Source organism: Leptonychotes weddellii, chromosome 14 (assembly GCF_054177405.1).
Source record: "Leptonychotes weddellii isolate Sample4059 chromosome 14, ASM5417740v2, whole genome shotgun sequence".
Classification (NCBI taxonomy): Eukaryota; Metazoa; Chordata; class Mammalia; order Carnivora; family Phocidae; genus Leptonychotes; species Leptonychotes weddellii.
Genome location: NC_138382.1, coordinates 31,637,696 through 31,665,460, shown reverse-complemented (window position 1 = coordinate 31,665,460; position 27,765 = coordinate 31,637,696). Strand labels below are relative to the sequence as shown.

Sequence of the window (27,765 nt, the reverse complement as noted above, 5' to 3'; positions counted from 1 at the left end):
AGAGTAACAACGTCCCCAGAAAATATACTCTAAACAAATCAGAAAAGACCTTCCAGGAAGTGGTCGCTTTTCTGTTCAGAGAGTTGTTGCTATTCCTTTCTTCGATCTCCTGTTGGGTTTGTAGGTGTTCAGAATGGTTTGATCCCTATCCAGCTGAATTCCTGAGAGAAGACGAAATCCAGGTCTCCTACTCCTCCGCCATCTTGCTCCGCCCCCCTGTTTATTTTTTTAATTGTTGAGTTTTTGGTGTTCTCTTTATATTCTGGATATTAATCCCTTATGCAGAAAGTGATTTGCAAATATTTTCTTCTATTCTGTGAGTTGCCTTTTTACTTTATTGATAGTATTTTTTGATTAACAAAAGCTCTTGGGGTGCCTGGGTGGCTCAGTCATTGGGCGTCTGCCTTCGGCTCAGGTCATGGTCCCAGGGTCCTGGGATAGAGCCTGCATCGGGCTCCCTGCTCTGCGGGGGGCCTGCTTCTCACTCCCCCCTCCCCCTGCTTGTGTTCCCTCTCTCGCTGTGTCTCTCTCTGTCAAATAAATAAAGTCTTTAAAAAAAAAAAAAAGCTCTTAATTTTGTTGAGGTTTAATTTGTCTGTCTTAATTTTGCCTTTGGTGTCCTATCCAAAAATCATTGCAAAACCCAGCATTGTGAGGCTTCTCCCGCCTAAGCTTTCTTATAAGAGCTTAATTTTTTTTTTTATCTTTATAGGGTTGAACTTTGGAGAGAACCAAGCAAATCTTTGGGCATCAGCATTGTTGGTGGAAGAGGCATGGGGAGTCGTCTAAGCAACGGTGAAGTGATGAGGGGCATTTTCATCAAACATGTTCTTGAAGATAGTCCAGCTGGCAGAAATGGAACCTTGAAACCTGGAGATAGAATAGTAGAGGTACCCTCTAGTGAGCTTTCTGTGCCTAAGTTCTTCACCTGTTCCGTCCTCTTTACTAAGGGAATCATCATCTTTATACTGGTCACTTGACCCAACGTGAAAGTAAAATGTTTTATGGTTAAAGCATTTCTTTCTTATATGTCCCATTTCATCCATAATTTTTCTCTTTAGTGCATGGTGACAGGTTATATATCTTGATTCAGAGACTGATGTTTGGAGATCTAACCGTTTTAAAAAACATTGGCCCTGAGTTAAAATAATGAAGTTCTATTTGAAAGAACAAAGCAAATTTCCTGGGGAAAAAATGGAATTGTTTGAAATTATGTATACATGCACAAAATATATACATCTTATCTAAGTTCTCCAGTGAGATTTTATTTTAAGAAATGCTTTGTCATGATCATTTCATTGTAGATTAACTTTGTTGGGTAAGATTGTTTTCCAAGTGAGTCTTTACGGTAAATCTTTTATGCTAATTACCCTGATTATCTTTTACATAAATGCTCCCACCCCCACAATCCAGGCTCAGATTTTCCTCCTCCTTCTTCTCAGTGCTGTGCCCATTCATCACTGAGGAGTGTGTGTGTGTGTGTATTTACACACTCATGTATGTGTAACTTTGGTATGTGCAAGAGAAGTATTTGGTCAAATTGTTCCTAATCTCTTAATTCAAATCAAAATATAATATTTTAAATGGACTTTTCTCCATGGTCACTACTCATTTGCTCAGCAAATATTCCTGGAGCACCTGTTGCGTTCCAGGTGCTATGACATGCTCGGGGCATTCCGCAGGAAACAAGCACCATGCTTGCTGTCAAGTGTGACAGACTTAACAAGTCATCAAGTCACTTCAGAACAGTGTGATAAATTATTTGATCAGGGAAAGTGTAGTTTTAGTTAAGAGGGTAGAGGGAGGGTACCTGACCCAGATTTGCTAAGTTGTCAGGATTTATAGAGTAGAGTAAAAGAGACAACTTCCCAGTAGAAACCAATCACTTTATTGCTATAAGGACCATTATATTTACTTTATACAAGTGATTGTCTCTCATTTTCTAAATCCATATAACTTACCATTAAAATGCATTAATTTCATAGAAGAAGGCTACAACATTTTAACCACAACTTTAAAATGAACATTTTTAGGATTTATTTATTTAGTCCTTTACTGGTTGATTGTGAGAGCTGAAGACGAGGAAGATTGAGGCTTGGGAGGACACAAGGGTCATGTCTGTTTTGTCTTGTTTTTATCTCCAACCGTTTGGAAGAAGAATGATGGGCTTGTTCTCTCTTCCTGCATCCTTACCTTTCATTAGGGGATATCTTAGCCCCTTTTTAAAGAACTCTTATTTAGGATACTATCTAAAGTTCCCAATTTCAGATTATCACAGGGCAGTTTATTTTATGGCTAATTCACTGTTGAATTATCAGCACCTTTGACCTAAGGAGAAAAAGTAAGAAATATTTATAATTATATCTGGAAAGGATTGATCACAGTTGGCACCAAAATGTTGTTTAAATGTACTGAGGGAGTTAAAGCATCCCTTTCAAATTGAAAAGGTATTTTGTGTGTGTGTGTGTTGCAAAGTACTCTGTGCTATTTAGCAGTGGTTTGTTGAGGGCTGTTATGTACGGGGACTTTTCTAGTAAGTAAGAAAGCTTAGGCCTCTGTAATCCTGGGGATTCGGAAACCTACGTCTGCCAAGTATTTAGACTAGACTAGTCGAGACCTACCAGGTATTCCATTCTAAGTATATAGAGTTCTTTGGACTTGAGCAAAGATACTTAATGTCCTATTAAATGTTTCCACAAATGGAATATATAATAGACATGAGTACTAACTTTTATTCTACAAAAAAATGAAAGCCATTTTTAATATGCACTGAAATGCATATTACATTATCCAAGTATCAACCTGGGGAGGTTTTCAGTTAAATGTATGTAATTCTTTTAAAGGTGATAATGTTCTATGCAGAGATCTAATAATTAATTTTCTTTTCCAGAATTGTGTCTACTCTGATTTTGCTATTTTGTTATATATATCCTATTGTGTGATAATTGGAAATGATAAAATGATAATAGTATCCTATAGTTTTCTGGCAGGATTAGCATTTGGCCTTTCAAACTATTTTCCTTCCTATTCATATAGTATGTTAGCTGGGCTGATTATCACCCAGGCAATCCATGGTCAATAAAAAGTTACAAAATAACATTCATTTTCAAGCTGTTTATAGAAGAATTACTAACAAGCACAATTTCTTGGCTTCCAGCTCCTATCATGTCTACTACAAAGATTCTTCTGCAAAACTAATCTTGCCATAACCTGATTTTTCTGAACATCAGAATTTTATTTTTCACTTCAAGCTTCCCTGTACAGAGAGAAACACACAAAGCATCGCCCACCCATTTCCCAAACTAGTCTATAATGGATCGGGAGAAAATGTGTACAGTGACTTTCATGCGAGGCAGTTCCCTTATATTATTTCTTTAATGATTTTGATTTATTGAAGGAACAACGGATAGTGTAAAGAAAGCAGAAGCAGAGCCTTCATGTCAGCTGATGATTATTTCAGTTGGTTTTGGACCCAGAAATCAGGGTCCAAAATAAGGGACCACAATCTGCTGGACAAATGCAAAGTTCTGGAATCTCACAAGTAGTCTCAATTATTTTTGATTCTGAAACAGATTTTCCAGGAGCCTCACCCAGGATCCTCAGAACTACAGATCCACAAATTGTTCTGTTGTTCTATAGCTTCTTGAAATGTTAAGCTGAGGCCTTCCATTGCAGGTGGATGGAATGGACCTCAGAGATGCAAGCCATGAGCAAGCTGTGGAAGCCATTCGGAAAGCAGGCAACCCCGTAGTCTTTATGGTACAGAGCATTATAAACAGACCAAGGGTAAGCGAACAAAAAGGGCAAGGTAGGCAAATCCAAACAATGTTCAACTTGGAGTCTAATGTATCAAGGGCCAAGTTGTCTCTAGGAGCAGATATCCAGTCTTGAAATCTCAGGGGACTTGTTAAAACTTTATATTGGTTTTTGTTTTTTGTTTTTTTTTGAGTTGTCCTGGAAATCCCTTCTACCGTGTTTAATAAACACTTCAAGTCTATTAAAAACATACAGAAGTAGGATCCATTGGTGGCCATAGGTATCTAGATGGATAATTATTAGTATTCACCATAGTCACAAAATATATGTTGTTAAGAGGAATGTGGTAGAATGACTTAGCTTACTAGTGTATGACCTCTGAGTTCCTGAGAAGCCAGAGAGATTACATTTTCTTATGTATATATCCTCTGGACAGAATTTCCAATGTATGCAATCCCATGATCACCTGTGAATCATCTTGAATGTATTTACCTGTCCCACTGAACATTCTACATAGTGGAAATTTAAGCAGTATGTTTATATAGGAATGATTTCATAACTGCTGCTTCCCAGCCATGATCACTGTATAGCTCTTCATCACTGGATAGCCCCCTGTGGACAGAAACCTACTAACCCATTTTACCATCAGGCATGACAGGTAAAATGGCTTTAAAAATATTTTAGAAAGTACAGTGGATGCATTTAATTAATGTTGTTGATGGAGAAGATACTAAGCGAGTCTTTGTGTATTTGATATGCCCTAATGATTCTGAAGATGAAAATTATGCCAAGAGTTTAAAACTACTTTTTTACTATTCCTTCTTTATGTCTCAGTGAAAAAGATTATTTGCATATGCAGCAGTTCTTAAGCATATTTGGGCCACATACCCCTTGGAAAGTTCTTCAGAAACATACGTGTTCACTGAAAAGTTTGTGTATCATTTTAGGAGCTTCCTAGATGTTCTGAAACTCATAGAGGTTCTACTTCTGGATTTTAGTGAAAACAAAACAACCCCTGTCATAGTGATTCTCTTTGAAACAGCTGCTCATTAGCTTTGAGGTTTGGTTGTCTTTAAAAGGAAAATGTCAGCATATGTGAGGGAAATTAAAAGAACCATCTAAAACTTTAAAATACATAATTATTTTGTAGTTTATCATTTTAAAATTAAGAATATAAGAAATCAGTGCTCAAATGATGGAAAAAGAGTAGCAAACAGCTCTGTAGCCGAGATCAGTAAAAGTAACTTGTCAGTCTTCTGTGCAATGGAATTCAAAGTGACCAAATTTATCCTGTTGGTCCTTCCTTTTGTTGTCAAGACAGGTGTAGCTGTGGTCTGGGTTTACTGTAAGAAATGAATTTAGTAGTTCTTAATGTAAGCAGTTATCTTCACATCTGCAGTTTTTAATCATTCAGTTGTTTATTGTTAGGTAATAATTATCCATTCAGATGAGAAAATCTGCCAAATGGTCGGGCTGCATCATGCTGCATTCTCTTCAAATGGTATTCAGTTTGTTTAAATAACTACAAATCTTTCCACATTTGTTTCCATTTGTTGTGTCAAACATAGATACAGCACGATGGTATTGGTGAATGGCTGTTTAAGTTAAAACAGTTTTTTGTGTGTGTGTTTTATTCCTTTTGTTTTATTTTTAATTTCCAACTTTTATATCATGTAGGACAATACTGTAAACTGCTGAATAGGATTCTTCATAGTACTTTTAAAAACTTAAACTACAAACATTTCTTTCAATGCCAGTCACATTTTCTAATGAGCTGGGAAGATATTTTTCTCATACACCTGGAAAATATTCCTGTTTTACTGTCTGAGGTATAATGACACTTGATTTTATAGCAATTATTCCAGGAGAAATCTTGCCTAGAGTGACATGTTTAGTCAAGTTACATGTGACAGGATTCAGGGCACACTGCCCCAAAATAGGGCACACTGGCATATTGAATATTTTAAGCTGAAGGAATTTAGGAAAAGACAGCTGCTGGAATGATTCAGACCTCCCCCTTCTCCTCTGATTCAGGTCATAAAAACCCTCATGTGAAAGGTGCCTTCCCCGTACCTGGAGGAAAGGAACATCCTTACCTTCAGAGATGCAGGGGTACTGGGAGGGACCTGAACGAACACACCTTGCTAAGTTTTCCCCCGTTTCCCCACTTAGCTCATATTCTTTTGTCCTGTCAAATTTCCCTGACTTTCCTACTCTTCAGCAAACCTAGTGTCAAAATACTCCTCTTTAACCATTTCTTCAGGTCTTCACTATCTTTTGAAGGCTGTGTGTCACATAAAAGTTAACATTAAATCAATACATATATATACTTTTCTCTTGTTAATCTGTTTTTTATTACAGAGATCCAGCTGAGAACCTAAGATGAATAGAGGAAAGATATTTTTCCTCCTCTGCATATGCATTCAGCTTTGAGAAATCAGAATTACTTTTGCATTTAAAATGGGATATACTGGATTTTCAGTGATTTACTTCCTTGTGAAATAATCATGTCTCCAGTAATCTAAATGAAAAAAAACAAAAAAACACAAATACATAAGAGTCTCTCAATGGAAAATGTTTTATTTGTAGATGCAATAAAACTTCAAAAAAAATCTCATAGATAGGCTGAAAAGACAGTCTCTTTGGCACATAGACTATTCAAGAATCAGAACTTCGCAGAACTGAGAATAATAATAATAGTAATATTTAGTAATAAATTCCATACTTACTGATTTATTACTGACCATTCCATCAGTTGGACCACATTGTCTTCCCAAAGAGTAGGCCCTATTAATATGGGCCAGAGAATGTTTTTGTCTTCCCTGTGCTTCTTCTTAGTTAATAATATTTCCATTCCTGTCAGCCCTTAGAACTATAAACAGGAGTTTCATCACTGATTTTTTAATAAGAAATATGGCCTGTTTCTGTAATTCTTTTCATAGTAATAGATCTACCACTTCATTTGCTGTGCTCATGCTGTACTTTTATACTTTGCTATCAGGGCCAAATTCTAATCCTATAAGAGCTGGAAATTGAAACAAATAAAAAAGCAAAACAAAAAACTAGAGCTCTCTCTAAATATTCCATTTCTTGCCATTATGGTTCTGTTTTTTTATTGTTCTACAGAATTATAAAGGAAATAAAAAGCCTAAAAATTCTATGTATGAGGATTGGAAATAATTTTCTCCTTCCATAGCACTGAGTTATTTTGCCTAGAATATGTTTTTAATCTCTGCCTAGTCATTTTTTCCACCTTAATAAATGGTCGTGTTCCTTGGCATTTGTGGTCTTTTTCTTTTGTAAAGCAGGAGTTGACATTTAAACTGAAAAGCAGAGAGAAAGTTGAGATGAGCAGAAATGTCATTGTGCCCATTTCTTTTTCCCGTCTTCCCTCTGTAGGAAAAACATTGCAAGAAGAGCAGATTGAAAGGGTAATGTGGCGTAAGCTTTAGTGCAGGCGTACGGAGGATGGAGTCTTTCCAGAGTGTTCTCCCAGACAGGGTGGTGTCACATGACAACCTCTCCCTACTCTTGATGCTTGCCAGTAGGGCTTTTTTATAGACAGAAGTAACACAAACATTTAATTGGAGCCAAAATGAATTTTAAATGTCTGCAATTTCCCCTGAAAGATACAGTCAATAAAAGAAAAAGATAGCGGGTATGAAAAGAAGAAGAATTTATTGTGCTGAGGAAATTACTTTCCTTTTTTTTTTTTTTTTTTTTACTATGAAAATGCTAAAGTCTATCTGGCAGTCATCCTGCCTTTAATATGTATATTCAACTCCAATAGTCCTAGCTCAGGGCATATCTCAAGCAAGCACAAAATCTATGAGAATCACTCTAAGCCAGGACTTCTAATATATTCAAAGCCTCATAAATTCCCCCTAATATGGGAACTTTTATAGGTAAATTAAAAAAAAATCAATGTTTTTACTCCACAAAAAGTGGGTAGAAATCGAGAACACCCACTGAACAGTGGTTCATTTCTTTAAAATTGTTGATTTCTTTTTTTTTTTAATGAAAAACTACCATTGATTTGAAGCCACCTTAATCTCTAGCCTAAATACGAAAATTTTCCTTCCTGGGAAGCAAGATAAAAGAATCATGAAGGTTACCAGTGAACTAGCAGACAAATGTTTAATTTGCATTCTGGAACAGATAGACCATCTTTTTATTTTACAAAAAAAGCATAATTTGCTTTTAAATGTAAACCAAAAAATTACGGCTTTAATTTTGATACCTGTTTACTGATATGCGTGGAACATAGATAGATACATAAAGTGGGCAAAATTTATGTACATCTCTCTGTGATAGTGAAAATAAAAGAAATTTGGTATCAGTTTCCCAAACTCATTTCCTTTGTGGCCAGATTGAGATTCAGGTGTAGATGCAGATCACTAGAGGTATACGACTGTTTAATGTGACGTTGTTATTAATCTCTAGATCTGACAGGATCTGGTTTCACACTGTTATTTCAATCAGTACTTTGTTCTTAAAACTGAGTTGTGTTAAATACATTTCTTTTGCGCTCAGCGCCTCTTATGTTTCCTTTTAGAAATCCCCTTTGCCTTCCTTGCCGCACAACCTTTACCCTAAGTACAACTTCAGCAGCACTAACCCATTTGCTGATTCTCTACCGTTCAACGCTGACAAGGTTGGATAATGCCATTGTCTTGCCATTGCCTTTTGCAAATGTTTTGTTCTTTGTTACTATGCCTTTGTCCTAGTTCACTGTTTACTAAATTTGGGCAGGGAAGAAAACAAAACAAAACAAAACTGTGTGTTTGGAGTGGGCATGCAAATCCTTTCTTAAGCACATTTTTTTTGCCAGAGCATATTCATTTTTATAGCTGAAATTAGATGGCCCTCCTGAACAGTAAGGGAGAATCGTGAGTCCAATGCCTTTCCTCAGTTTTGTTGTGAGTTAAATTTTCTGATATTTAAATTTTTGCTAATTGCCAAATATATGAACTACTTTCGCACGAAAGTTATTTGAAGCCTTGTATTGGTTTAATCCTTCTCAGACTTCTACAAAGTGGTCCTAAAAGCCCTTCTGTGTGTAAATCACTCCACAAATAATTGCATATATGAAGGAGTGTGTTGAATGTTCATAAAGTGTGTCCATGTAAATGCCTGATTCAGGAAATATATAACTGTTTCAATGCTTGTAAACCTAGACGTGGATATTCTCATATAATGATGAAATTTCAAATCCAAAATGAAACAAAAACTTACAAGAACTTGCATATTATAATTTGATCATGATAAGGAAGAAAGCTTTCAACAATTTCAGGAAGCACTTTATGAATATTCATTGGATTTTCATGTTACTGTAATATGGATAACCAAAGATGCTGTATCTGAAGGAGTATGTTTTCTGTTACTATAGGAATTACAGAATTCAAGTAGAGTTACCTTCCGTTGTTCCCCAACTAACCCTTTTGCTCCCACACCATTTAAGGTTTGTCTCAGTGTGAAATGCTCGTGAATAAGTAGGTGTGTTATGGTGTGCTATGTGTGTATGTTATACCTGTATGCATACATGGCATGGAGTGATTTCAAGTGCACTTTGTATATTTTTGCCGATGTAGGCTAAACGATCTTTGTTAAAGAGTTCTATTTTCATTAATAATTTTTTTATGTGGCAAAATTTTTTAATTTTTTTATTTTCAATTAGCCAACATATAAGTACATCATTAGTTTTTGATTAAGAAGTGTCAACAATAAACTAATTACATGATCTGATTGAGAATGAAGGTTTACACCTAATTGCCCCTTTTTGTAAGTACAGACTCGTATTTTTTTATGATTAGTCAGTAATGTTAGGATGCCATTTTAGTTTACTCACAGTATGAAAACGTTGTGCCTAAGAAAAGTCTTGAACAATTTTTTAGACGGGAAGGTTTTGTTTTTGTTTTTGTTTTTTAAGGTAAATGGCAGCTAAGGAAAGTTATGAAGCAAGACCTATTACATTTGCATCCATAAATTTATTAAAATTATGGGAAGTTTAAATCAGATTTTGTTCCCCTTTTTAAAAATCAAATGGGCTTAATTTATTCTTGCTAACATTTTCTGTTACGATAGAGAAGTATTTTTTTTTATTTTAACCAGAAAAAATGTAAATTACATACTATCCCCTGTCCCAACCTTAGTATGTTAAATGAACCTGGATTGGATCAAATGAGGTTTCTTGTTTTTTGGTCATTACATTTGTACACTGTTGATTTGAGAGTTTTATAGCACAGCATTTGAGAAGATGACAGGGTTTTGTTTGCCCTCGTACTTTATGTGTGTATGGCCAGTTGTGTGTAAACCAAACATTTTAAAACAGTAATTCTGTAACTTGAAAATCTGTTGCCTCTAAGTCTCTACCATTCAGCTCTCCTTTACTTTACTAGAAAAACAGTACTTGATGTTTATTAGGTTCATTTTGGGGCAGCTTAGAATCCTGAAGTGGTTTCTGAATCAACAAAGAAAGATCACATTCAGTGTTATAGTTTTAGTATTAGGTATATTTTGTGGTATTCTGATTCTTGACACCAATTAATAATTCCTAAATATTTGTTCATGATTATCGTTTGATGTGTTCTATAGGAAGTTTGTTTATTTATTTTTGATCTTTTAAAGATTTTATTTATTTATTTGAGAGAACAGAGGGAGAGGGAGAAGCAGGCTCCCTGCTGAGCAGAGAGCCCGATGCAGGGCTCGATCCCAGGACCCTGAGATCATGACCCCAGCTGAAGGCAGACAGCCAGGCTCCCCGGGAAGTCTTTTTAAATTGCAGTCTTTTTCCACATACACACATGTATATCAAAATGAGGTATATCAGAGGGATTTTTGTATGTTTAAAAGGTAAAGAAGGATAGGGAAAATGTAGTTTCAGGGTATCAGGGATAGCTTCATACCACAGCTAGAACTTTCATTGGGTATCTCTGTTGAATTCAGTACTCTCTTACTATGGAAATTAGAGGAGGTGGCATGGCATAATGGAAAGCTCATTGGATTAAGAATTAAGGCAAAAGAAATCTAGTACCAGTGTGATTTTGAACAAAATCTTCTCATGGCCTCACGTTTTTCATCTGCAAAGTGAATAAAATGAACTCAGTGACTTACGGGCCTTTCGAACACTAATATTCTATTTGATAATTATAATATAAGAACTTGATACCAAGTCCTTTTTTTGAAATAGGACCCATAGGCCCTCAGTGACAGCAAGTATGCCACACTTTGGGTTTGTAGCAGTGGTCTCTCATGTTTTCTCATTTACCTTGCGAGCTATCTTGGCAAGGGAAAAATGGTGTTGTTCCTTAAAACCAGCTCCTCAGATCTGAGTCTGTGTGCTCTGTGCTAACAAACTGGCTCCCCTGGTTGATGAACCTGCATGTGTAATGCTCATTTTCATGGGTTTGTTAAGGGAGTCATTTGGAGAGAAGATTCAGGTATCAGTGAAGAATTCTTTATATATATGTGTGTCCACATATATATATATATATATATACACATATATATATATAAAGTCTGACCAGCAACCTCTGAACTTCTTTAATTGCTTGATTAACTTATTTGTTAATTTTGTTCTAGTTTCTTGGAAGACTTTTCTAGACGCACAAAATCTTACCCAGACCCCTGCGTATTTATGAAGACTTTTGAATGAGAGTTTTTTTCCAAAAGGGGGAGTTTGTACAATTTTTTCTATCTTAAGTCATTTAAGCCTTCAAATTGAAGAATTCATTGGCCTAAAATACCAAGTAACAGTTTAATGAATTATGCTCTGAACATATATTTTGTTTAGATTATTTAAACTTTACCTGAATCCTGTCTACCATTACATATATATTTTTTTTCCATTATTTATGTGTCAGATATTTTAAAGCCAGTTTTTGTCATTATACTTTTATTTCTTAAATTTTTCTTCCTTGGACTGCACATATCCACTGCATTCTTCTTGTTCCCACAGGCACCCAGTCAGTCAGAATCAGAGCCGGAAAAGGCTCCATTGTGCAATGCGCCTCCGCCCCCTTCTTCAGCATTTGCAGAAATGAGCAGTGATCATACACAGTTGTCTTCTGCAAGCAAAATCCCAGAAGATGTGGACAAAGAGGATGAGTTTGGTTACAGCTGGAGTAAGTTGTCTTTTGTGATGCATTGAGTTATAAGAGACATAGAATAGCTTTGGGTTTCTCGAAGCCTATGTCCTGGTTGGATAAGCATGTTTCAGCTTTAGTTATACATACTGCAGTTTTGTTTGGAAAAAATACTGTTTGTTTTGCCTGAATACAGCACATGTTCCCAAGGCATGAAATCGTGTTCTTCCTTTCCCTTAAATGACCCTTCCTGCTAAAGCCCACTTTGCCATTGTGTGAGCATTAAAGAGAGCTGGGCACTCTCTCAGAAGGATCTGCCACCTGATGATCCTGAACAAGTCATTGCCCTTCTCCAGACCTCAGATTCCTCAGTGTAGAATCTGGCTGCTGGTGATATTTTGCCTTGAACCTCTGGCATTTTCTGTACTAGAGTGGTAACATGGAATAATTGTTGAGATGAAAACTTGGAGCGTTTGGCAAGTTGTATAACTACTTCTAAGTCTTTGCCTGGTGGCTACCCTTCTTTTGAAAACGCAGTCCTTACCCGAGGTTGCTAACATTAAATTGAAATGTCTGAGGAGTGCTAACCACAATGTCTGATGCACAGGAAGCATTCAAAGGCAGCTGGTATTAGGATCATTGGGGTGTCTCTTTTTTTTAATGAAATAAGCCTTTTTACAAGGAAATGGTAAAAATTTAGTGAAAAATTACCAATATATCAGTGCTTTAAAAAGTTTCATTTTGAAAGTATAATTATTTCCTTTAAGAAAGCATGGTATATGCTTTTAGGAAGTGTACAGGATGTGAAATGCTAGATTCTAGAAGGAATCAGGAAATGACAGTTTATAAAGTTGTGCAGTTAAGAATCAATATAGAATGTAAGACATCAGCTGCATAGTAACATTTTCTAAGAGATGATTTGTAAAGTTTGCGGTTTTCTAAGTCGATTTTCAGTTAAATAAGAGTATATTGCTAATCTATTGAGGTGGCCAGAATGTACTCTGAGGAAAACATGAGACAGAATGTCATGTCACAAGCCACCCCAAAACTTAATGCCATAAGGGAAAAGTTTATTATGGTGTCATGGTGTTGTGGTTGACTGGCCCAGCTGGGCTGGGCCTTCAGGCTGGTGCACTCACGGGGCTGGAAATTAGTGTTGGCTCCTGTGGGCTAGGGTACCTGCATGCAGCCTTGCCCTCTCAGATTCAAGAATAAATTCTACCTCTTGAACGTGTCGGATGGGAGAGATTAATGGTCTTATCTAATGTGTCCTAAAGCTGAGACAGGGACATTGACTTGTCCTGGCCTGATGGCTCTGTGCAATAGGAAAACGCATTCCCTTTATTCTGGATCTACATACCACGCAGCTGCCCAACACGATGTGACACGCATGCCAATCTTCCTGTGGGAGAAAAAGTTCTGCTGATCAACGAAGATAAATCCTCTGAGTGCTTCTGTTCTTCTCTGCAAATGATTTTAATCAGAGTCTTTGGAGAGTTTGTTAATGTGAATCGCCCAGGTGAACTTATCAGTCAGACCCTCCACGCTCTGTACTCTGGATGGAAAGAAATTCCTCAGAGTTTGGGTACTCCCGGAAACCAGTCTTGATGCCTAGGTGGCCAGATTATTTAGCTTTTCGTAGCTGCCAAGGATTTACATTTGGTCCAAGTAATGCCTTTTGAAGCTAAATAACCTTCCATAGTAAAACATTGGCTGTAAATTAACTTTATACCTATAATTTTGTTGTTGTTATGTTGTTGTTGTTGTTGTTGTTTTATGTAGAAAATATCAGAGAGCGTTACGGAACCCTAACAGGAGAGCTACATATGATTGAGTTGGAGAAAGGTCGTAGTGGTTTGGGTCTAAGTCTTGCTGGGAACAAAGACCGATCCAGGATGAGTGTTTTTGTAGTGGGGATTGATCCAAATGGAGCAGCTGGAAAAGATGGTCGACTGCAGATTGCAGATGAGCTTCTAGAGGTAAGTTCTTGTGAAAGATGCTGAATTTACTCTTGCTGAATTGGTGCACTGGAATCATCAGTTTCCACCCGGGCCTCCTGTGGTGACTGAGAAAACTATTGCTTGCCTAATAAAATAGATGCACTGCAGCAAATTTGGCTGTAAACCAAATCTCTGCTAAGTAGAGTCCATGTTCCCATTAACTTCCATTAAAAGGTTGTGACTGGGTAGCACCAGAAACAATTTTTGCCCCAAGACAGTAATAAAGATCACACTTCAAAAACATTTTTTTGTGTGCTGTATTTTTCTTAGTAGGTTTTGAAAAGCCAAATGACCAATCACTCCTCAGTAATGAGATTGACCCACTGGACATTCTGGAAGCTGAATTCCTAATGGTAGAAGTGATGGGGGTGGGGTGCAGTGGGGTCAAGGTTAAGGCTAAATAATGAAAACTAACTCAGCTGTCCAAACAGAATAAATTTCTGGACCATACTTTAGAGTGTTTAGAATTGCATTTGCTTGTTTTGGTTGTCCTAGCCTTCTGGAGACTGGGACCCACATGCCTTTATATCGCCTTAAAACTCTTTCTTCCATTCTTGTTTCTCCATTGGCTGGGAAAGCTCAGTCAGCAATGGCTAAATGACTAGATGACTGGCAGTTTCCAGTAGGTACTATTCTGCTTCGGTACTTTCTGCTTCCCAAATCCCGAATCTACCTGTGGTGCTCCTCCCCGTGGCCTAGTCCCAGGGCCGGAGTTTTGAGATTAACTAAGACCTATGACCGTAGCGGGCTTCCCAGGTTGATCTGTGCAGGTCATTAGTGCCTCCAGGAGAGCCTTTGCTTTGTACAGAACACGCTGGAATCCCGGTGCCTGCCAGGAAGTTTATGCTCTACTTTTCTACAGTCAGTCCAAGTGGTTCCTCTGTCATCTGTGGAGTCAGACCCACCTGCACATCATTTTAATGTTGGCTTTAAAACATGGGCTTGTCTTTTTTAAAGATTTTATTTATTTATTTGACAGAGACCCAGCGAGAGAGGGAACGCAAGCAGGGGGAGTGGGAGAGGAGAAGCAGGCCTCCCGCGGAGCAGGGAGCCCGATGTGGGGCTCGATCCCAGGACCCTGGGATCATGACCTGAGCCGAAGGCAGCCGCTTAATGACTGAGCCACCCAGGCATCCCGGGCTTGTCTTTATTCACCATCTCAGGTTCATGTTCTGGGAAGGAAAATACATATAATATTTTAAAAGAAGAAAAAAATGACCTTTTTATTAGCTAGATAGGATGATAAGAATTAGCAAAACTAAAATTTCAGGCTCAATTAATGCTATTTGTTTCTCACAGATCAATGGTCAAATTTTATATGGAAGAAGTCATCAGAATGCTTCTTCAATCATTAAATGTGCTCCTTCTAAAGTAAAAATAATTTTTATCAGGTAAGCATTTTCTTTTTTTAGTTTACTAAATACTTTTTGTTAGTCTTTCAATTCAGAGTTCTTTTAAATGAAAATAAAACATTTCTAAATGTCGGAGTGTGTTATAGTCCCAGGTCTTTGGGGTTGCAGAATTTTCTCTAATAATCCTTCTGAATCTTCAAGTAAAAGAATGAAAATAATATGAATCATTATGCTATGATAGGTCATTGCTTTTTCTTTTAGAAATAAAGATGCGGTGAGTCAGATGGCTGTATGTCCTGGAAATACAGTAGAACCTTTGCCTTCTACCTCAGAGAATTCTCAAAATAAGGAGGTATGTATCTTGTGTTTGTTTCTCTGGGAAGATTTGATTGATACACTATGTATTAATTCAGTGAACAATTATAGAGCCCTTACAGGAATATTAAAGATAAATGACTCCTGGTCTTGGCCCCCAAGGAGCCTAGTACAAGAAACGCTCATGTAAATAACCACACCACTTCCATGAAGAGTCTGCATAGGGAATAATGAAGGTAGAAAAAGTTGTTAAGTCTCCTTCTGCAGAGATAGTGACAGTGAATCCCTAGGTGAGGTGACATGTGAAGTATGTGTTGGAAGTAGAAGACGCGGGGGGCAAAAACATTCCAAGCAGACGGCATGGACTAAGGGATGGCATGCAGGCTCTGGAAGATACAGGGAAGAAGAATTGCAGGGCATCACTGAATAGTGGGGGAGGCGGGGAATGGGGAGCTGGTGAGGAAAAGGTCACTGAGAAAGGGAGATTGGGTCAGATCATGGGAAGTGTGATGGAGACTTTGTCTTTGAGGCTTAAGGAACTCAAAGAGTAAGAATTGTATTTTTAAGCACTTCTCTGGAAATAGTGCAGAGAAAAATCAGAGGTTTCAAGGAAGAGAAGTTAAGGTAAAGGGAGTAAGAAAATTATCAGAGTAGTTCAGGAGAAAGTTATTGAGGGCCTGAACTAATGCAAAAAAATAAAGAAGGAAGAAAGAAAGAAATGATTAAGTCAGTAGTTGCAGAAGTTTAGGATCCAACTTAGCATTACCTTATCCCTAACTAAATGTACTCCATGAGAAACAACAAGTGGTTGAGAATCTGTTTACCTGACAAGTTTTTATTATCTGCCCTATGCCAGGTACTGCTTTTTGGGCTGGGAATAGGCTGGTGAATGAGACAGACAAGATGTAGACAGCTTCCGGAAGCCTGACGTGGTGACTTGGTGGATGGCTGACTTTTACCAGAATAGAAAAAATTAAAAAGCAGATATTTGTAAAAATAGAAAACAGCTTTAGGGTGGAGTGCGGGTTGAAGAGCGTGGTAGAGATGTACATTGGGACATTTGGTCTAGAGTTTAGAGACGAATTCCCATAGATGCATATTTGTCATTTGTTAGCCATGGGAGCTTAGGCTCTTCCGTACAGAGAATACTTAGAAAGAAGAGGGCCAATGTCAGAATTCTTTAATAACAACAAGGAAGAAGCCTAACAAAGAGTGGTCAGAGGTAACAAGGAAGGACCAAGCAGGCACAATGCCTGGCAGCCAAGGAGGGCACATTTCAAGAAGGGTATATTCTACGATCTTGAATGCCGAGGAGAGGTCAAGTAAGGAGATGAATAGAGCCCATTGGACTTGGCAGCCAGCTGATTACTAGTGTTTTTTTTAGAAAGCAAATGATGGATAAAAAAGAAAGCATGACCTATGACCATAGCGGGCTGATTCACTAGAGCTGTGAATCAGCCCCGTCACGTAGCCTGCTGGGGGGGACGGGGGGACAAGGCCCAGAGTGTCCATCTAAGCTGCTTCAAGTTGACCAGGACACTTGGGTGAGAAATCTGAATGGGGCTGATCCCAGTGTCAGGGGTTTGGCTCTCACCTCTGTATCTGAGTCTGCACACCCTTCAGGCTGAGGACCCATGTCCCAGAAGCTTCCTCTCCACCTTTCCTGCCCTTGGAAGGGCCTGTCTAGGGGCTGGACCTGCCTCCACAGCCTCCACAGCTTCCCTCACAGCTAGAGGGTAACATAGAGTTTTTTGGTGTGCCAAAGCCTAAGATCCTTGTTAAGGATGAATAAAAGGCATAGAGAATGAAAAGCTTAAAATGAGAGGAGCCATATCATTACAGTGCAAGAAGGTGTAGAAGCAGAAACATTCTCCCCTAAAGCAGTGTGTAAGCAAGCACTGGGCTGTCTACGTGAGGAGTGTCACTCATTCTGGTGAACTGAGAAATCATTCGAATGGTGAACTGAGTTGAGTGGCTTTTCAAGATTATAAAGGAGAAAATTTTATTTTCATACAAATGGTACCACATAGAAAGCCCTTAAGAAAATGGAATATTTTTTTCCTTTTTTAAGATTTTATTTATTTCGAGAGAGTAAAACATTTAATAGCTCCTAAATTCCTGTGATGACTAACATAGGGAAGAATAGTGGGTGGTGCCTCCGCTAGTGTCCTGTGTTTCAGTGAGTCTCACCGCGGGTAGCTGGGCTGTGATGAGATCTCATTAGAGAATAAATCCAGGAAGTCTTGAGAACCGCTTTGTGTCTCTGTGTTCTGAAATAATTTTTGTCTAATCATACCGCATTAGTATTTTGAAGAGAGTATAATGTTCATAAATGTCATGAAATGTTAATTATAACACATGAAATAATTTTGATTAAAGTGGCCCTTATTAAGCAAACAAAAATACATAACACTCAGTTGCCCATTTTACCATTTCTTCCCCTCTGTCAGGCTGAGCCAAGTGGTACTACTTCCGATGCAGCTGTGGACCTCTGTTCATTTAAAAATGTGCAACATCTGGAGCTTCCCAAGGTAAATCTGCCTTGAATTGGGATTTTTACACCAGTGATCTAATTCGCTGGTTCTCAGAATTGTGGTCTCTAGACCAGCAGCATCAGCATCACCTGGGATCTTGTTAGAAATGCAGATGTTTGGGCCCACCAAAACCTATTGAATGAGAAATTCTGGGGGTGGACCCGCAGTTTGCATTTTTATAAGCCTTCTAGGTGATTCCAATGCACACAGACACTTGAGAATTACTGTGTTAATTGATACTTTAACGGGAACTAAGCTTTTCCTGCCTTTATGATTATCCCAAGGTATGACATTTGGCAGTCTTTCTCTTTTTTTTTTAAAGATTTTATTTATCCATTTGAGAGAGAGAGAGAGAGTGAGAGAGCACGAAAGTTGGGTGAGGGGCTGAGGGAGAAGCAGACTCCCCGCTGAGCAGGGAGCCGGATGCAGGACTCGATCCCAGGACCCTGGAGATCATGACCTGAGCAGAAGGCAGATGCTTAACCGGCTGAGCCCCCCAGGCGCCCCACTCCTTTGATACATTTACCAAGGGCCTGCTGTAGAGGAAATAAAAAGAAGAAAGAAACAAATTATAGTCTTTGTCCTTCATAAAACTCAAAGTTCGAATAGCTAGAAGTTTCACTGATAAGCATCAGTGAAGTATTTACTTTTGAAAAGATCTGGACCTTAGGTTCAAATGACCACTTTAGAGAGGTGGTTTGCTGAACAGAAACCTACAAATGCTTTCAGGTTCTGCAGGCTCATGCTGAAATGCAGGCAGGGACAGGGGTGGATGAAGAAGAATATTTGCAGAGAGAGCAGCAAAGTGCTCAGGGAGAAGAGGAAGGCAAGCCAGGGGGTGGGCGTGGAGCAGGGGTATATTTACTGCAGGCAGAAAGAAGTGGCCAGAGGCCACTGTCCAGTTCTGAGACAGTGCAGCATGGTGCTTACAGGCCTTGACTCCAGAATCTGTGTCCAGCCCTTGCTTCCTCAGGTATACATCTGACACATTATGTGATGTTCTTTTGCCTCAATTTTTTCACCAGTAAATTAGAGATGATAATATTACCTTTGACCTAATTGTAAAGATTAAATGAGTCCTTTGTAAGTAGTTGGCATAATGCCTGACACACAGTCAGACTTTTTAAGCAAAAAAAGACTGTGATGCTATTGATTTGGTTTTGTTTTTACAATAAATGTGTGCAAAATGGATTGCCCTGGTCTTACTTACAGTACATTTAAAAGAAGTCGTTATTGCACACACTTTGTGTTGTAGGTAGAAGGAAAAGAACAGAAGTCATTAAAGCTTTTTGCCTTTTCTACCAAGAAGTTCATACACTTCAGTTCAGGATCCCTCACTCTGTTGCCATTTGAGAGAGAAGATACCTTCTTTTTTCCCCTGTTGATTACAGATTTTTCCTTTTCCTCCTAAATCCCAAAGTATCAGAATTTATTTAAGAGTGCAGTCATTTCCCTACAATTTGTGAATTATGAAGCATTTAAATGTATGCTGGATTCATTATAATAAATGTTTTTTTTAAAAAAAATATATAGGTTTATGCTTATCTTTACAAAAGCCCAAAATAAGATCATTTTTTTTACATGCCTTTCATGGCATTGGCCTAATTTATTTACCTAGAGTTTAGAACATCCTAGAATATAATGAGTGCCCAGGAAATGTTGGGAGAATGACCCTGTTAAACAGATGCAGTATGAGCAAAACACTCTAGTGGTTGAGCTTGTAGACCAAAGCCAAACCTTCTGGGTCGGAGCCCTCCTTTGCCTCTTACAAGCTGCTGGCTGGGACCTTGGACAGGGTTCTTAATCTGGACAATTTTCCCTCTACCAAGTGGAGATAATAATAGTACTCATCTCCTACATTTGTAGTGAGAATTAAATATATATTGTGTGAAGAGTCCAGTACCTTGGACTCATATATAAATACTGCCTGTTTTTTTTTATTGTTATAATTATTAGGAAAGAATAAGCTGGCAGAGAGATGTCTGACTGCTTTCTGGTACCAGTTTTCTGTGATGCTGTCTCCTCCTGTCTTAGGCTACCTGATTAAGGTGTTCTGTAGATGTTTAATCGCCCTAATCCCCTATTCAGAATCTTTCAAGGACCTCCATTCTCAAACAGATAAATTCAAGTCTCTTGGCCTGGCATTCAGCAGTGGGGGGGTTGTGGGGGGAGCAGGGACAGAGGCCTGCTTTGTCTGTCAGAGGCCCTTCTGAGTGACCTCTGATAAAATATTTGGAAACTTGATCTCATTGGTCCCCACTTCTCTTCTGTAAATGGGGCTGCCTGTATCAGGGGTTACTGTTGGGATTCTTTAAGCTAATGAGCAAGCTCCCTTCATTCTACAGCTGGTCTCTGCCTTTAGCCTCCTGCTGACTTAATCAGCAGGTGTCTATTATGTGCACTTCCCTTTCTGAAGTAGTTGCTGTAGGGGAATCCAAGAACTTGAAGAAACTTCTAATTTTATTGCTCACGGAAAGCTTCCATTTATACATAGGTTTCAAGCAAATCTAAAGCTCAGGTAACTGAAATGTATTTTATTGATGAAGGCCAAAGTGAATAAGGGGGAATATTCAAGAATCTTTTAAAATCAGCTGACATTAGAAGCAATCAACTATGACTTCAAGTGTGGGCTTTTGGAACCACTTAACTTTTCTGGGTCTCAGTTTCCTTGTCTGTAGGATAGGGAAATAATGAAACCTTTATATTAGAAATATTTTTGAAGGATTAAATGAAAAAATCTGTATAAAGCACTTCGTGTGGTGTCTCTCCCAGTTGGATGGGAGCCCCCAAATGTGGGGCAACAATCCTGTGGAAGCCAGTGACTCAGGAGGTGAAAGAATTCACCTGAGGCAGAACAAGGGAGATAGAAATTTATTGAACACACCACAAGCAAGCAGCGTCCAGGGCTGCAGAGGAGAGGTTATCTGCCAGGAGGCAGTGGGTGGGGCTGTTTTTAAAGGGAGAAGGTAAGGAGGTAGGCACAGAGGTATGGAATTTTCCCTTTTTTTGGCAATTGTGCCTGGTTGTGAGTAGCCCATTGGTCAGGTAGGGCTTATGGATATTTTGAGGTGGGTCACCTGATGCGTCCATCTGTATTCAGTCAGGGGGTCGTTGTGGGCCCTTTCTACATTCCATCGCTCACCTGTTTGTCTGAAAGCGGCCTATGCTTCACACTGTTCAAGTCATTATTTTCCTTAATATTTTAACCATGAGGTTCTGAATGCTCCACAGAATGTGTGTTTAAAAACATCCTTTGAGGAGGCCCTTGCTAAAAATGACAGGTTAATGGGGCACCTGGGTGGCTCAGTCCTTAAGCGTCTGCCTTTGGCTCGGGTCATGGTCCCAGGGTCCTGGGATTGAGCCCTGCATCCGGCTCCCTGCTCGGCGGAGAGCCTGCTTCTCCCTCTCCCTCTGCCCCTGCTTGTGTTCCCTCTCTCAGCTGTCTCTCTTTCTCTGTCAAATAAAATCTTAAAAAAAAATGACAGGTTAAAAGACACAGCATACTATATAAGCCTGTCCACTCCAAACCCCATTATAAGTGGACTCTGCAAACAAAACTCAAGAAAGCAAAGAAGGGAGAATCAACCAGCCTGCTAACATTCATACCTCATCCGCAATTCTTTGTCATTTATAGCACCCTGTATTTTTAAAGATTATGATTATTTGAAAAAAATTAATGGTGAAGTCTCACGTGCATTATGTTGTTTACTTCTCAGCCACACTGTGAGATTGCTTTTATTTTCCCCACTTATAACAGTTCTCATAACTCAAAATGGTAGAGTTAGAACTTAAACTCTGGTCTTAAAGCTCCAAGTCCCATTTTCCATTCCTTGTTTCAGCTTGCGACTGGGGCCCATTTACCGTTCCAAAACACCTATATGTTTCTTATAAGAATCTTCTACTTCATTCAAACTGACTTGTATCAAGAGCCCATGGCGATTTATTTTAAGAATTCATCCCTCCTTGGGCACCTGGGTGGCTCAGATGGTTAAGCGTCTGCCTTCGGCTCAGGTCATGATCCCAGGGTCCTGGGATCGAGTCCCACATCGGGCTCCCTGCTCCTTGGGAACCTGCTTCTCCCTCTACCTCTCTCTCTCTCTCTGTCTCTCATGAATAAATAAATAAAATCTTAAAAAAAAAAAAAAGAATTCATCCCTCCTTGCCTTTGCTTATACAACTTGGGGTACCCTTCTGCTTTCTTTTAGATTACCTAAATCCTGTATGACTCAAGATCTAGCTTAATCTCATGTCTGTTTATTTTGAAATGTTCCTTCAATATTCTGGCCTATATAATGCTTACTAGTAATGTCTTCACTTATTTGTCATTTAACTGTGCCTGGCTCAAACATGTCTCTTGTGATAAACATTCATGTGGGTAAATTTTCTATACATCTATATTGAAAACATGTTGAAAAAGAAGAAGCTGTTATATTTTTTCTACCATTATCTCATATAGTATGGGGTAGCATAGTTCATACTAAGTATGCAGGAGGGTGGAAAGGATGAAGGCTTACATGCTGTGTGCACACAAGGGAAAAATGTCAAGTACAGGGGTGTCAGGAAGGAGAGAACGGTTTTCCTAACAGTCTTAAAACAGAAATTGTAGTAACAGGTCATTTGTAGTTAAGTTCTGACTCCTTAGAAACTCTCCAGACAGGTCAATTATCTTTTTTTTTTTTTTTTAGGATAGAGAGAGTGCAAGGCTAGGGTGAAAGGGGGGTGGAGCAGGGCAGAGGTAGAGAATCTTTTTTTTTTTTTTAAGATTTTTTTTTTTTAATTTATTCATTTGAGAGAGGGACGGAGACAGAGACAGAAAGAGCTCAAGCAAGGGGGAGAGGCAGAGGGAGAGGGAGAAGCAGGCTCCCTACTGAGCTGGGACCATGACATGGGGATATGGGGGCTCCATCCCAGGACCTGGAGATCATGATCCGAGCCGCTGAAGGCAGACCCTTAACCATCTGAGCCACCCAGGCGCCCCTGTAGAGAGAGAGTCTTAAGCAGGCTCCACGACCCTGAGATCATGACCTGAGCTGAAATCAAGAGTCAGATGCTTAACCGACTAAGCCACCCAGGCACCCTGATTATCTTTTTTTCTTTTTAATCCCCTTATTTAAGTCGGAAAATAGAAGTGTAAACAAAAAGTTTATAATGTGTATAATCTGAACCCTTAGTGACTGACTGAAATGCTAATTCAGTTTATCAGACAAAATAATATTGATTGAAGATTTGTTTTTAAGCACATTTTATCGTAGGAAAGTACCTGTAAATCAAAACAACCTTACACAATTTTCAGAGATACGTTTCATGTCCATACAGTTTTATAGGTTGAAAGTCTCCAAATAGCATTAAGAAGTTTTCTTCTGGGGCGCCTGGGTGGCTCAGTCGGTTAAGTGGCTGCCTTCAGCTCAGGTCATGATCCCAGGGTCCTGGGATCGAGCCCCACATTGTGTTCCCTGCTTGGCGGGGAGTCTGCTTCTCCCTCTCCCACTCCCCCTGCTTGTGTTCCTGCTCTCACTATCTCTGTCTCTGTCAAATAAATAAATAAAAATCTTAAAAACAACAGCAACGAAGTTTTCTTCTGAATTTTTGGGGAATCTTCCAACTTCAGAATAGCTCTCCTGATAATAATGGTGGTTTACTTCGTCCCACTTTTAATTCTTGTTCATTCTTTTCTAGCTATTGAATGATAGAAATGTTACTCCATAAATAAGTTTCCTTAATTTGTTTCACATTCTCTATATGGTGGTGTTTTAATAACTGGCTCAGAACAGTGTTTCTCAGACCTTTTTCTGTTACAAACTGGATGTCCTGTGGTAGCAGTGAGGTGGAGAGCTAAGCAGTCAGCTGGGAAACTGTACTCACACCCTATTACCCTTACTCGCATTTCATCCTACTCTTCTGATACCAGTAGATCGTCTGTAGATGTGTTGTTTTTTTTTTTTAAGATTTCATTTATTTATTTGAGAGACAGAGAGCACGAGAGGGAAGAGGGCAGAAGGGGAAGCAGACCCCCCGCTGAGCAGGGAGCCCGATGCGGGACTCGATCCCGGGACTCCAGGATCATGACCTTAGCCGAAGGCAGTTGCTTAACCGACTGAGCCACCCAGGCACCCTGTAGATGTGTTTATATGTGTTTATTTTTGTAGTATTTTAAGTGGGATTGGGGCATTTTATATATACAGATATGTAGCTTATTGCTCCTTGTAGGACCCTGCCTGTTGCTAATAACAAAAAACCTTCTTCCTCCTATAGGCTTAGTGAAAGAAGGGGATTTATGGGCCCAGGTTACTGGGCAGTGATCTTCCAGGATGGTTGGTCTGTGGCTCAGTAGGGTCATCAAGAGCCAGGTCTTTTCCTCTCCCTGCACAGCCATCAGTGGTCAGCTGTATCCCAAGGCTGGTCTTCCTCTCAGTTTCAGAATGGCTGCCAGCCATAGTTAGGGTCGTGTGCTGCTTCTCCCACCTGTGGTCGGGGGGAAAGTGGCTGTCCTGTAATTCTGAGAAAAGTCCCAAAAGCATGCTAGTTGAGCCCGCTCCGTTCACCCGCCTGCTCCGGGACTTGGGACTGTGGCAGTGGGAGTAGAACTGTGCTACTGAGCCAAGTCATTCAGACTCCGTCCTTGGAGTTATTTGTCCACTGTGACATAACAAATGGCCACACAACTTAGAATCTTAACCATCTGAGCCACCCAGGTGCCCCCAAAATTTCAAACCTTAAAACAACAGACACTTATTATCTCTGTTTTTGTGGGTCATCGGTTTGGGAGCCGCTCAGGGGGTGGTCTGGTCAGACTCCATGTAGAGTCAACAAAGCACCAGCGAGGGCTGCAGTCATGTGCATGCTTGACCAGGGCCAAAAGATCCACATCCGGGATGGTCGACTTAAATGACCACTGATAGGAAGCCCCGTTTCCTCTCTGTGGTGCTGCTTTCATGTCCTCATATATGGACGTGGCTTCCCCCGGAGCCTGGTCCAAGAGACAGCGAGGAGGAAGCCCTGCTGCCTTTGACATAGGTGTGAAATTGCATACCCTTCCTCCTGCTTTATTCCGTATTTTACAATCAGGTAACCCAAGTCCAGTGCACATTCAGGATCCCCTTCTTGAAGGGAGGAATATTAAGGTATTTGTGAGCATATTTTATTTTATCTTATTTTTTTTAATAGATTTTATTTATTTATTTGAGACAGAGAGAGTGAGAGAGAGAGAGAACATGAGTGGGGGGAGGGTCAGAGGCAGAAGCAGGCTCCCTGCCAAGCAGGGAGCCCGATGCGGGACTCGATCCAGGGACTCCAGGATCATGACCTGAGCCGAAGGCAGTCGCTTAACCAACTGAGCCACCCAGGCGCCCCTGTGAGCATATTTTAAAATCCCCACCTAAAACATAGGCAGAGAGAGAACGAGCAAGAGCAAGAGCATGCTCCTGTATGTTGTTTGAGGCAGCAGGGGGAGAGGCCTGGATATTCTGACAAAAATCTGTGAGCTTGCATGAAGGAATATGATAATGGTGTTAACTAAACAACCAGTAAATGCCCTCTGTACCACTAAAGTACTTTCCTGACTACAGGTAAGTGAATAGGCAATGATAGAACCAAATCTCAGGGTTGCATACATACAGTCATTGTAGATGTAGAGCATTACTTGTTCAAACAGATATTTCTTTGTGGTAATAAGAAAGACCATTGGTGTACAAAATCCCAAATAGAGTGTTTAGCTAAATTAGATGTATTTGGCATTGGGATTTTGTCTTTTTGGTAGCACATTCACCTTTCTGTCCGTTAAATCTGATTCTTTCACCAGCTAGATCGGGATTCGGCGTGTAAAAATCCTGGCAAGTTTAGAAAATGTATCTGAAGTATATTTGATTATATCCTGTAGGGTAATAAGTAGAAGGAAGGTATGTGTAATAACAACACTGTATATAGCACATCAAATTTTCAGTCCCTTTCTTATTATACCTGATCCTCACAGCAATCTCATGGTTGGGCGAGAACAACATGGTTTGAACTGCATGGGTCCACTTCTATGTGGGAATTTTTGATAAATACAGTATAGGACTGCAGATGTATTTTCTCTTCCTTATGATTTTCTTAACATTTTCTTTTCTCTAGATTCACTGGAAGAATACAGTATATAATCCATATAACATATAAAAAGTGTTATTCAGCTATTTGTTATCGATAACACTTTCAGTCAAGGCTATAAATAGTTCAGTTTTTGAGGAGTCGGAAGGTATGCATGGATTTTCAGCTGTGCAGAAGGGGATCAGCATCCCAACCCCCACATTGTTCAAGGGTCAGCTGCATTATTACTCCTTTTTTAGATAAGAAAATTGAGGTTTAGGGGCACCTGGGTGGCTCAGTCATTAAGCATCTGCCTTTGGCTCAGGTCATGAACCCAGGGTCCTGGGATGGAGCCCAGCGTTGGGCTGCTTCTCCCTCTCCCACTCCCCCTGCTTGTGTTCCCTCTCTCGCTGTATCTCTCGCTGTCAAATAAATAAATAAGTAATCCTAAAAAAAAAAAAAAAAGAAAATTGAGGTTTAGACATGTTATATGGCGTATCCAAATTCCTACAGCTAGACAGGAAGTAAATGAGAACCGAGCTCTGCTCACCCTAAAAGTGCAGTTTTCTCTGCTTTACACATGTGACTGATTCTGCAGAAAGAGAGTGTGGTAGAGAGAGATGCATAATGACAGTCTGAAAATCATCAAACATGAATAATCTACCTCAGAAAAGCCACGATGTTGATAATCTTTAAAATGATGGTGCAGCCTTACCTTGATGTCATAATCATGATCCTAAAAGCCTGATGGCAAGTGTGGCTCTCATGTATACATTTCATAGAAACCATGGCAAAATTTCCTTTTTCTCTCTTTTGCTTTACATTTCCCTGGGTAGAAACTATAATGAAAATGGTTGCTAGCTCTAACCAGAATGAAAATACTCAAAATCTTATTTTAATTTTATTAATGTAAACATTAAAAAAACGCAAAAGCCAATACTACTGAACATTTGGTCTTGATAAAAGAAAATGTGGAAAATATAGACAAAATATATATAGCTCTCTAGGCTTGGCAGGTTTTCAGTGCACGTCTTTGGGCTCAGAGTTGAGAGTGTTTTCACTCTGCACCAAATCAAAACACAAGTGTCTGGGGAAACAACGCTGTGTATTCAGCCCCAGAAAGGACGGAGCAGGCAGAAGTAATTGTAGTCTGTCTGCTAAGGGAGAAGGGAGGGATGAAGGGGCCAGTTTGGGTTGTTATTTCTTAGCTGTAGGCCAAAAAGAGGAAGCAGGATACTTTGATTAGGTTTTATTTTTTATTTATTTTTTTTATTTTTAATTTTTTTTTTATTCTTATGTTAATCCCCATAAATTACATCATTAGTTTTAGATGAAGTGTTCCATGATTCATTGTTTGTGCATAACACCCAGTGCTCCATGCAGAATGTGCCCTCCTCAATACCCACCACCAGGCTAACCCATCCTCCCACCCCCTCCCCTCTAGAACCCTGTTTGTTTTTCAGAGTCCATTGTCTCTCATGGTTCGTCTACCCCTCCGATTTCCTCCGCTTCATTCTTCCCCTCCCGCTACCTTCTTCTTCTTTTATTTTTTCTTAACATATATTGCATTATTTGTTTCAGAGGTACAGATCTGAGATTCAACAGTCTTGCACAATTCACAGCGCTTACCAGAGCACATACCCTCCCCAGTGTCTATCACCCA

The 27,765-nt window shown here is 39.4% G+C and overlaps 1 protein-coding gene across 12 annotated transcripts in view; it reads left to right on the top strand.

Annotated features, from left to right (window-relative positions):
- Positions 1–27,765, top strand: part of MPDZ (multiple PDZ domain crumbs cell polarity complex component) — a 164,863-nt gene that overhangs the window by 116,357 nt on the left and 20,741 nt on the right. For 8 of the 12 annotated variants that reach the window (XM_081802990.1, XM_081802989.1, XM_081802983.1 and 5 more), the window contains 8 exons: positions 713–890; positions 3,676–3,786; positions 8,312–8,410; positions 11,714–11,879; positions 13,623–13,819; positions 15,140–15,231; positions 15,454–15,544; positions 17,958–18,038. In XM_081802990.1, the coding sequence (XP_081659116.1) occupies positions 713–890; positions 3,676–3,786; positions 8,312–8,410; positions 11,714–11,879; positions 13,623–13,819; positions 15,140–15,231; positions 15,454–15,544; positions 17,958–18,038 (1,015 nt within the window). The remainder of the gene's footprint in view (positions 1–712; positions 891–3,675; positions 3,787–8,311; positions 8,411–11,713; positions 11,880–13,622; positions 13,820–15,139; positions 15,232–15,453; positions 15,545–17,957; positions 18,039–27,765) is intronic. The other 4 variants (XM_081802986.1, XM_081802984.1, XM_081802988.1 and 1 more) reach the window with 2 other exon arrangements.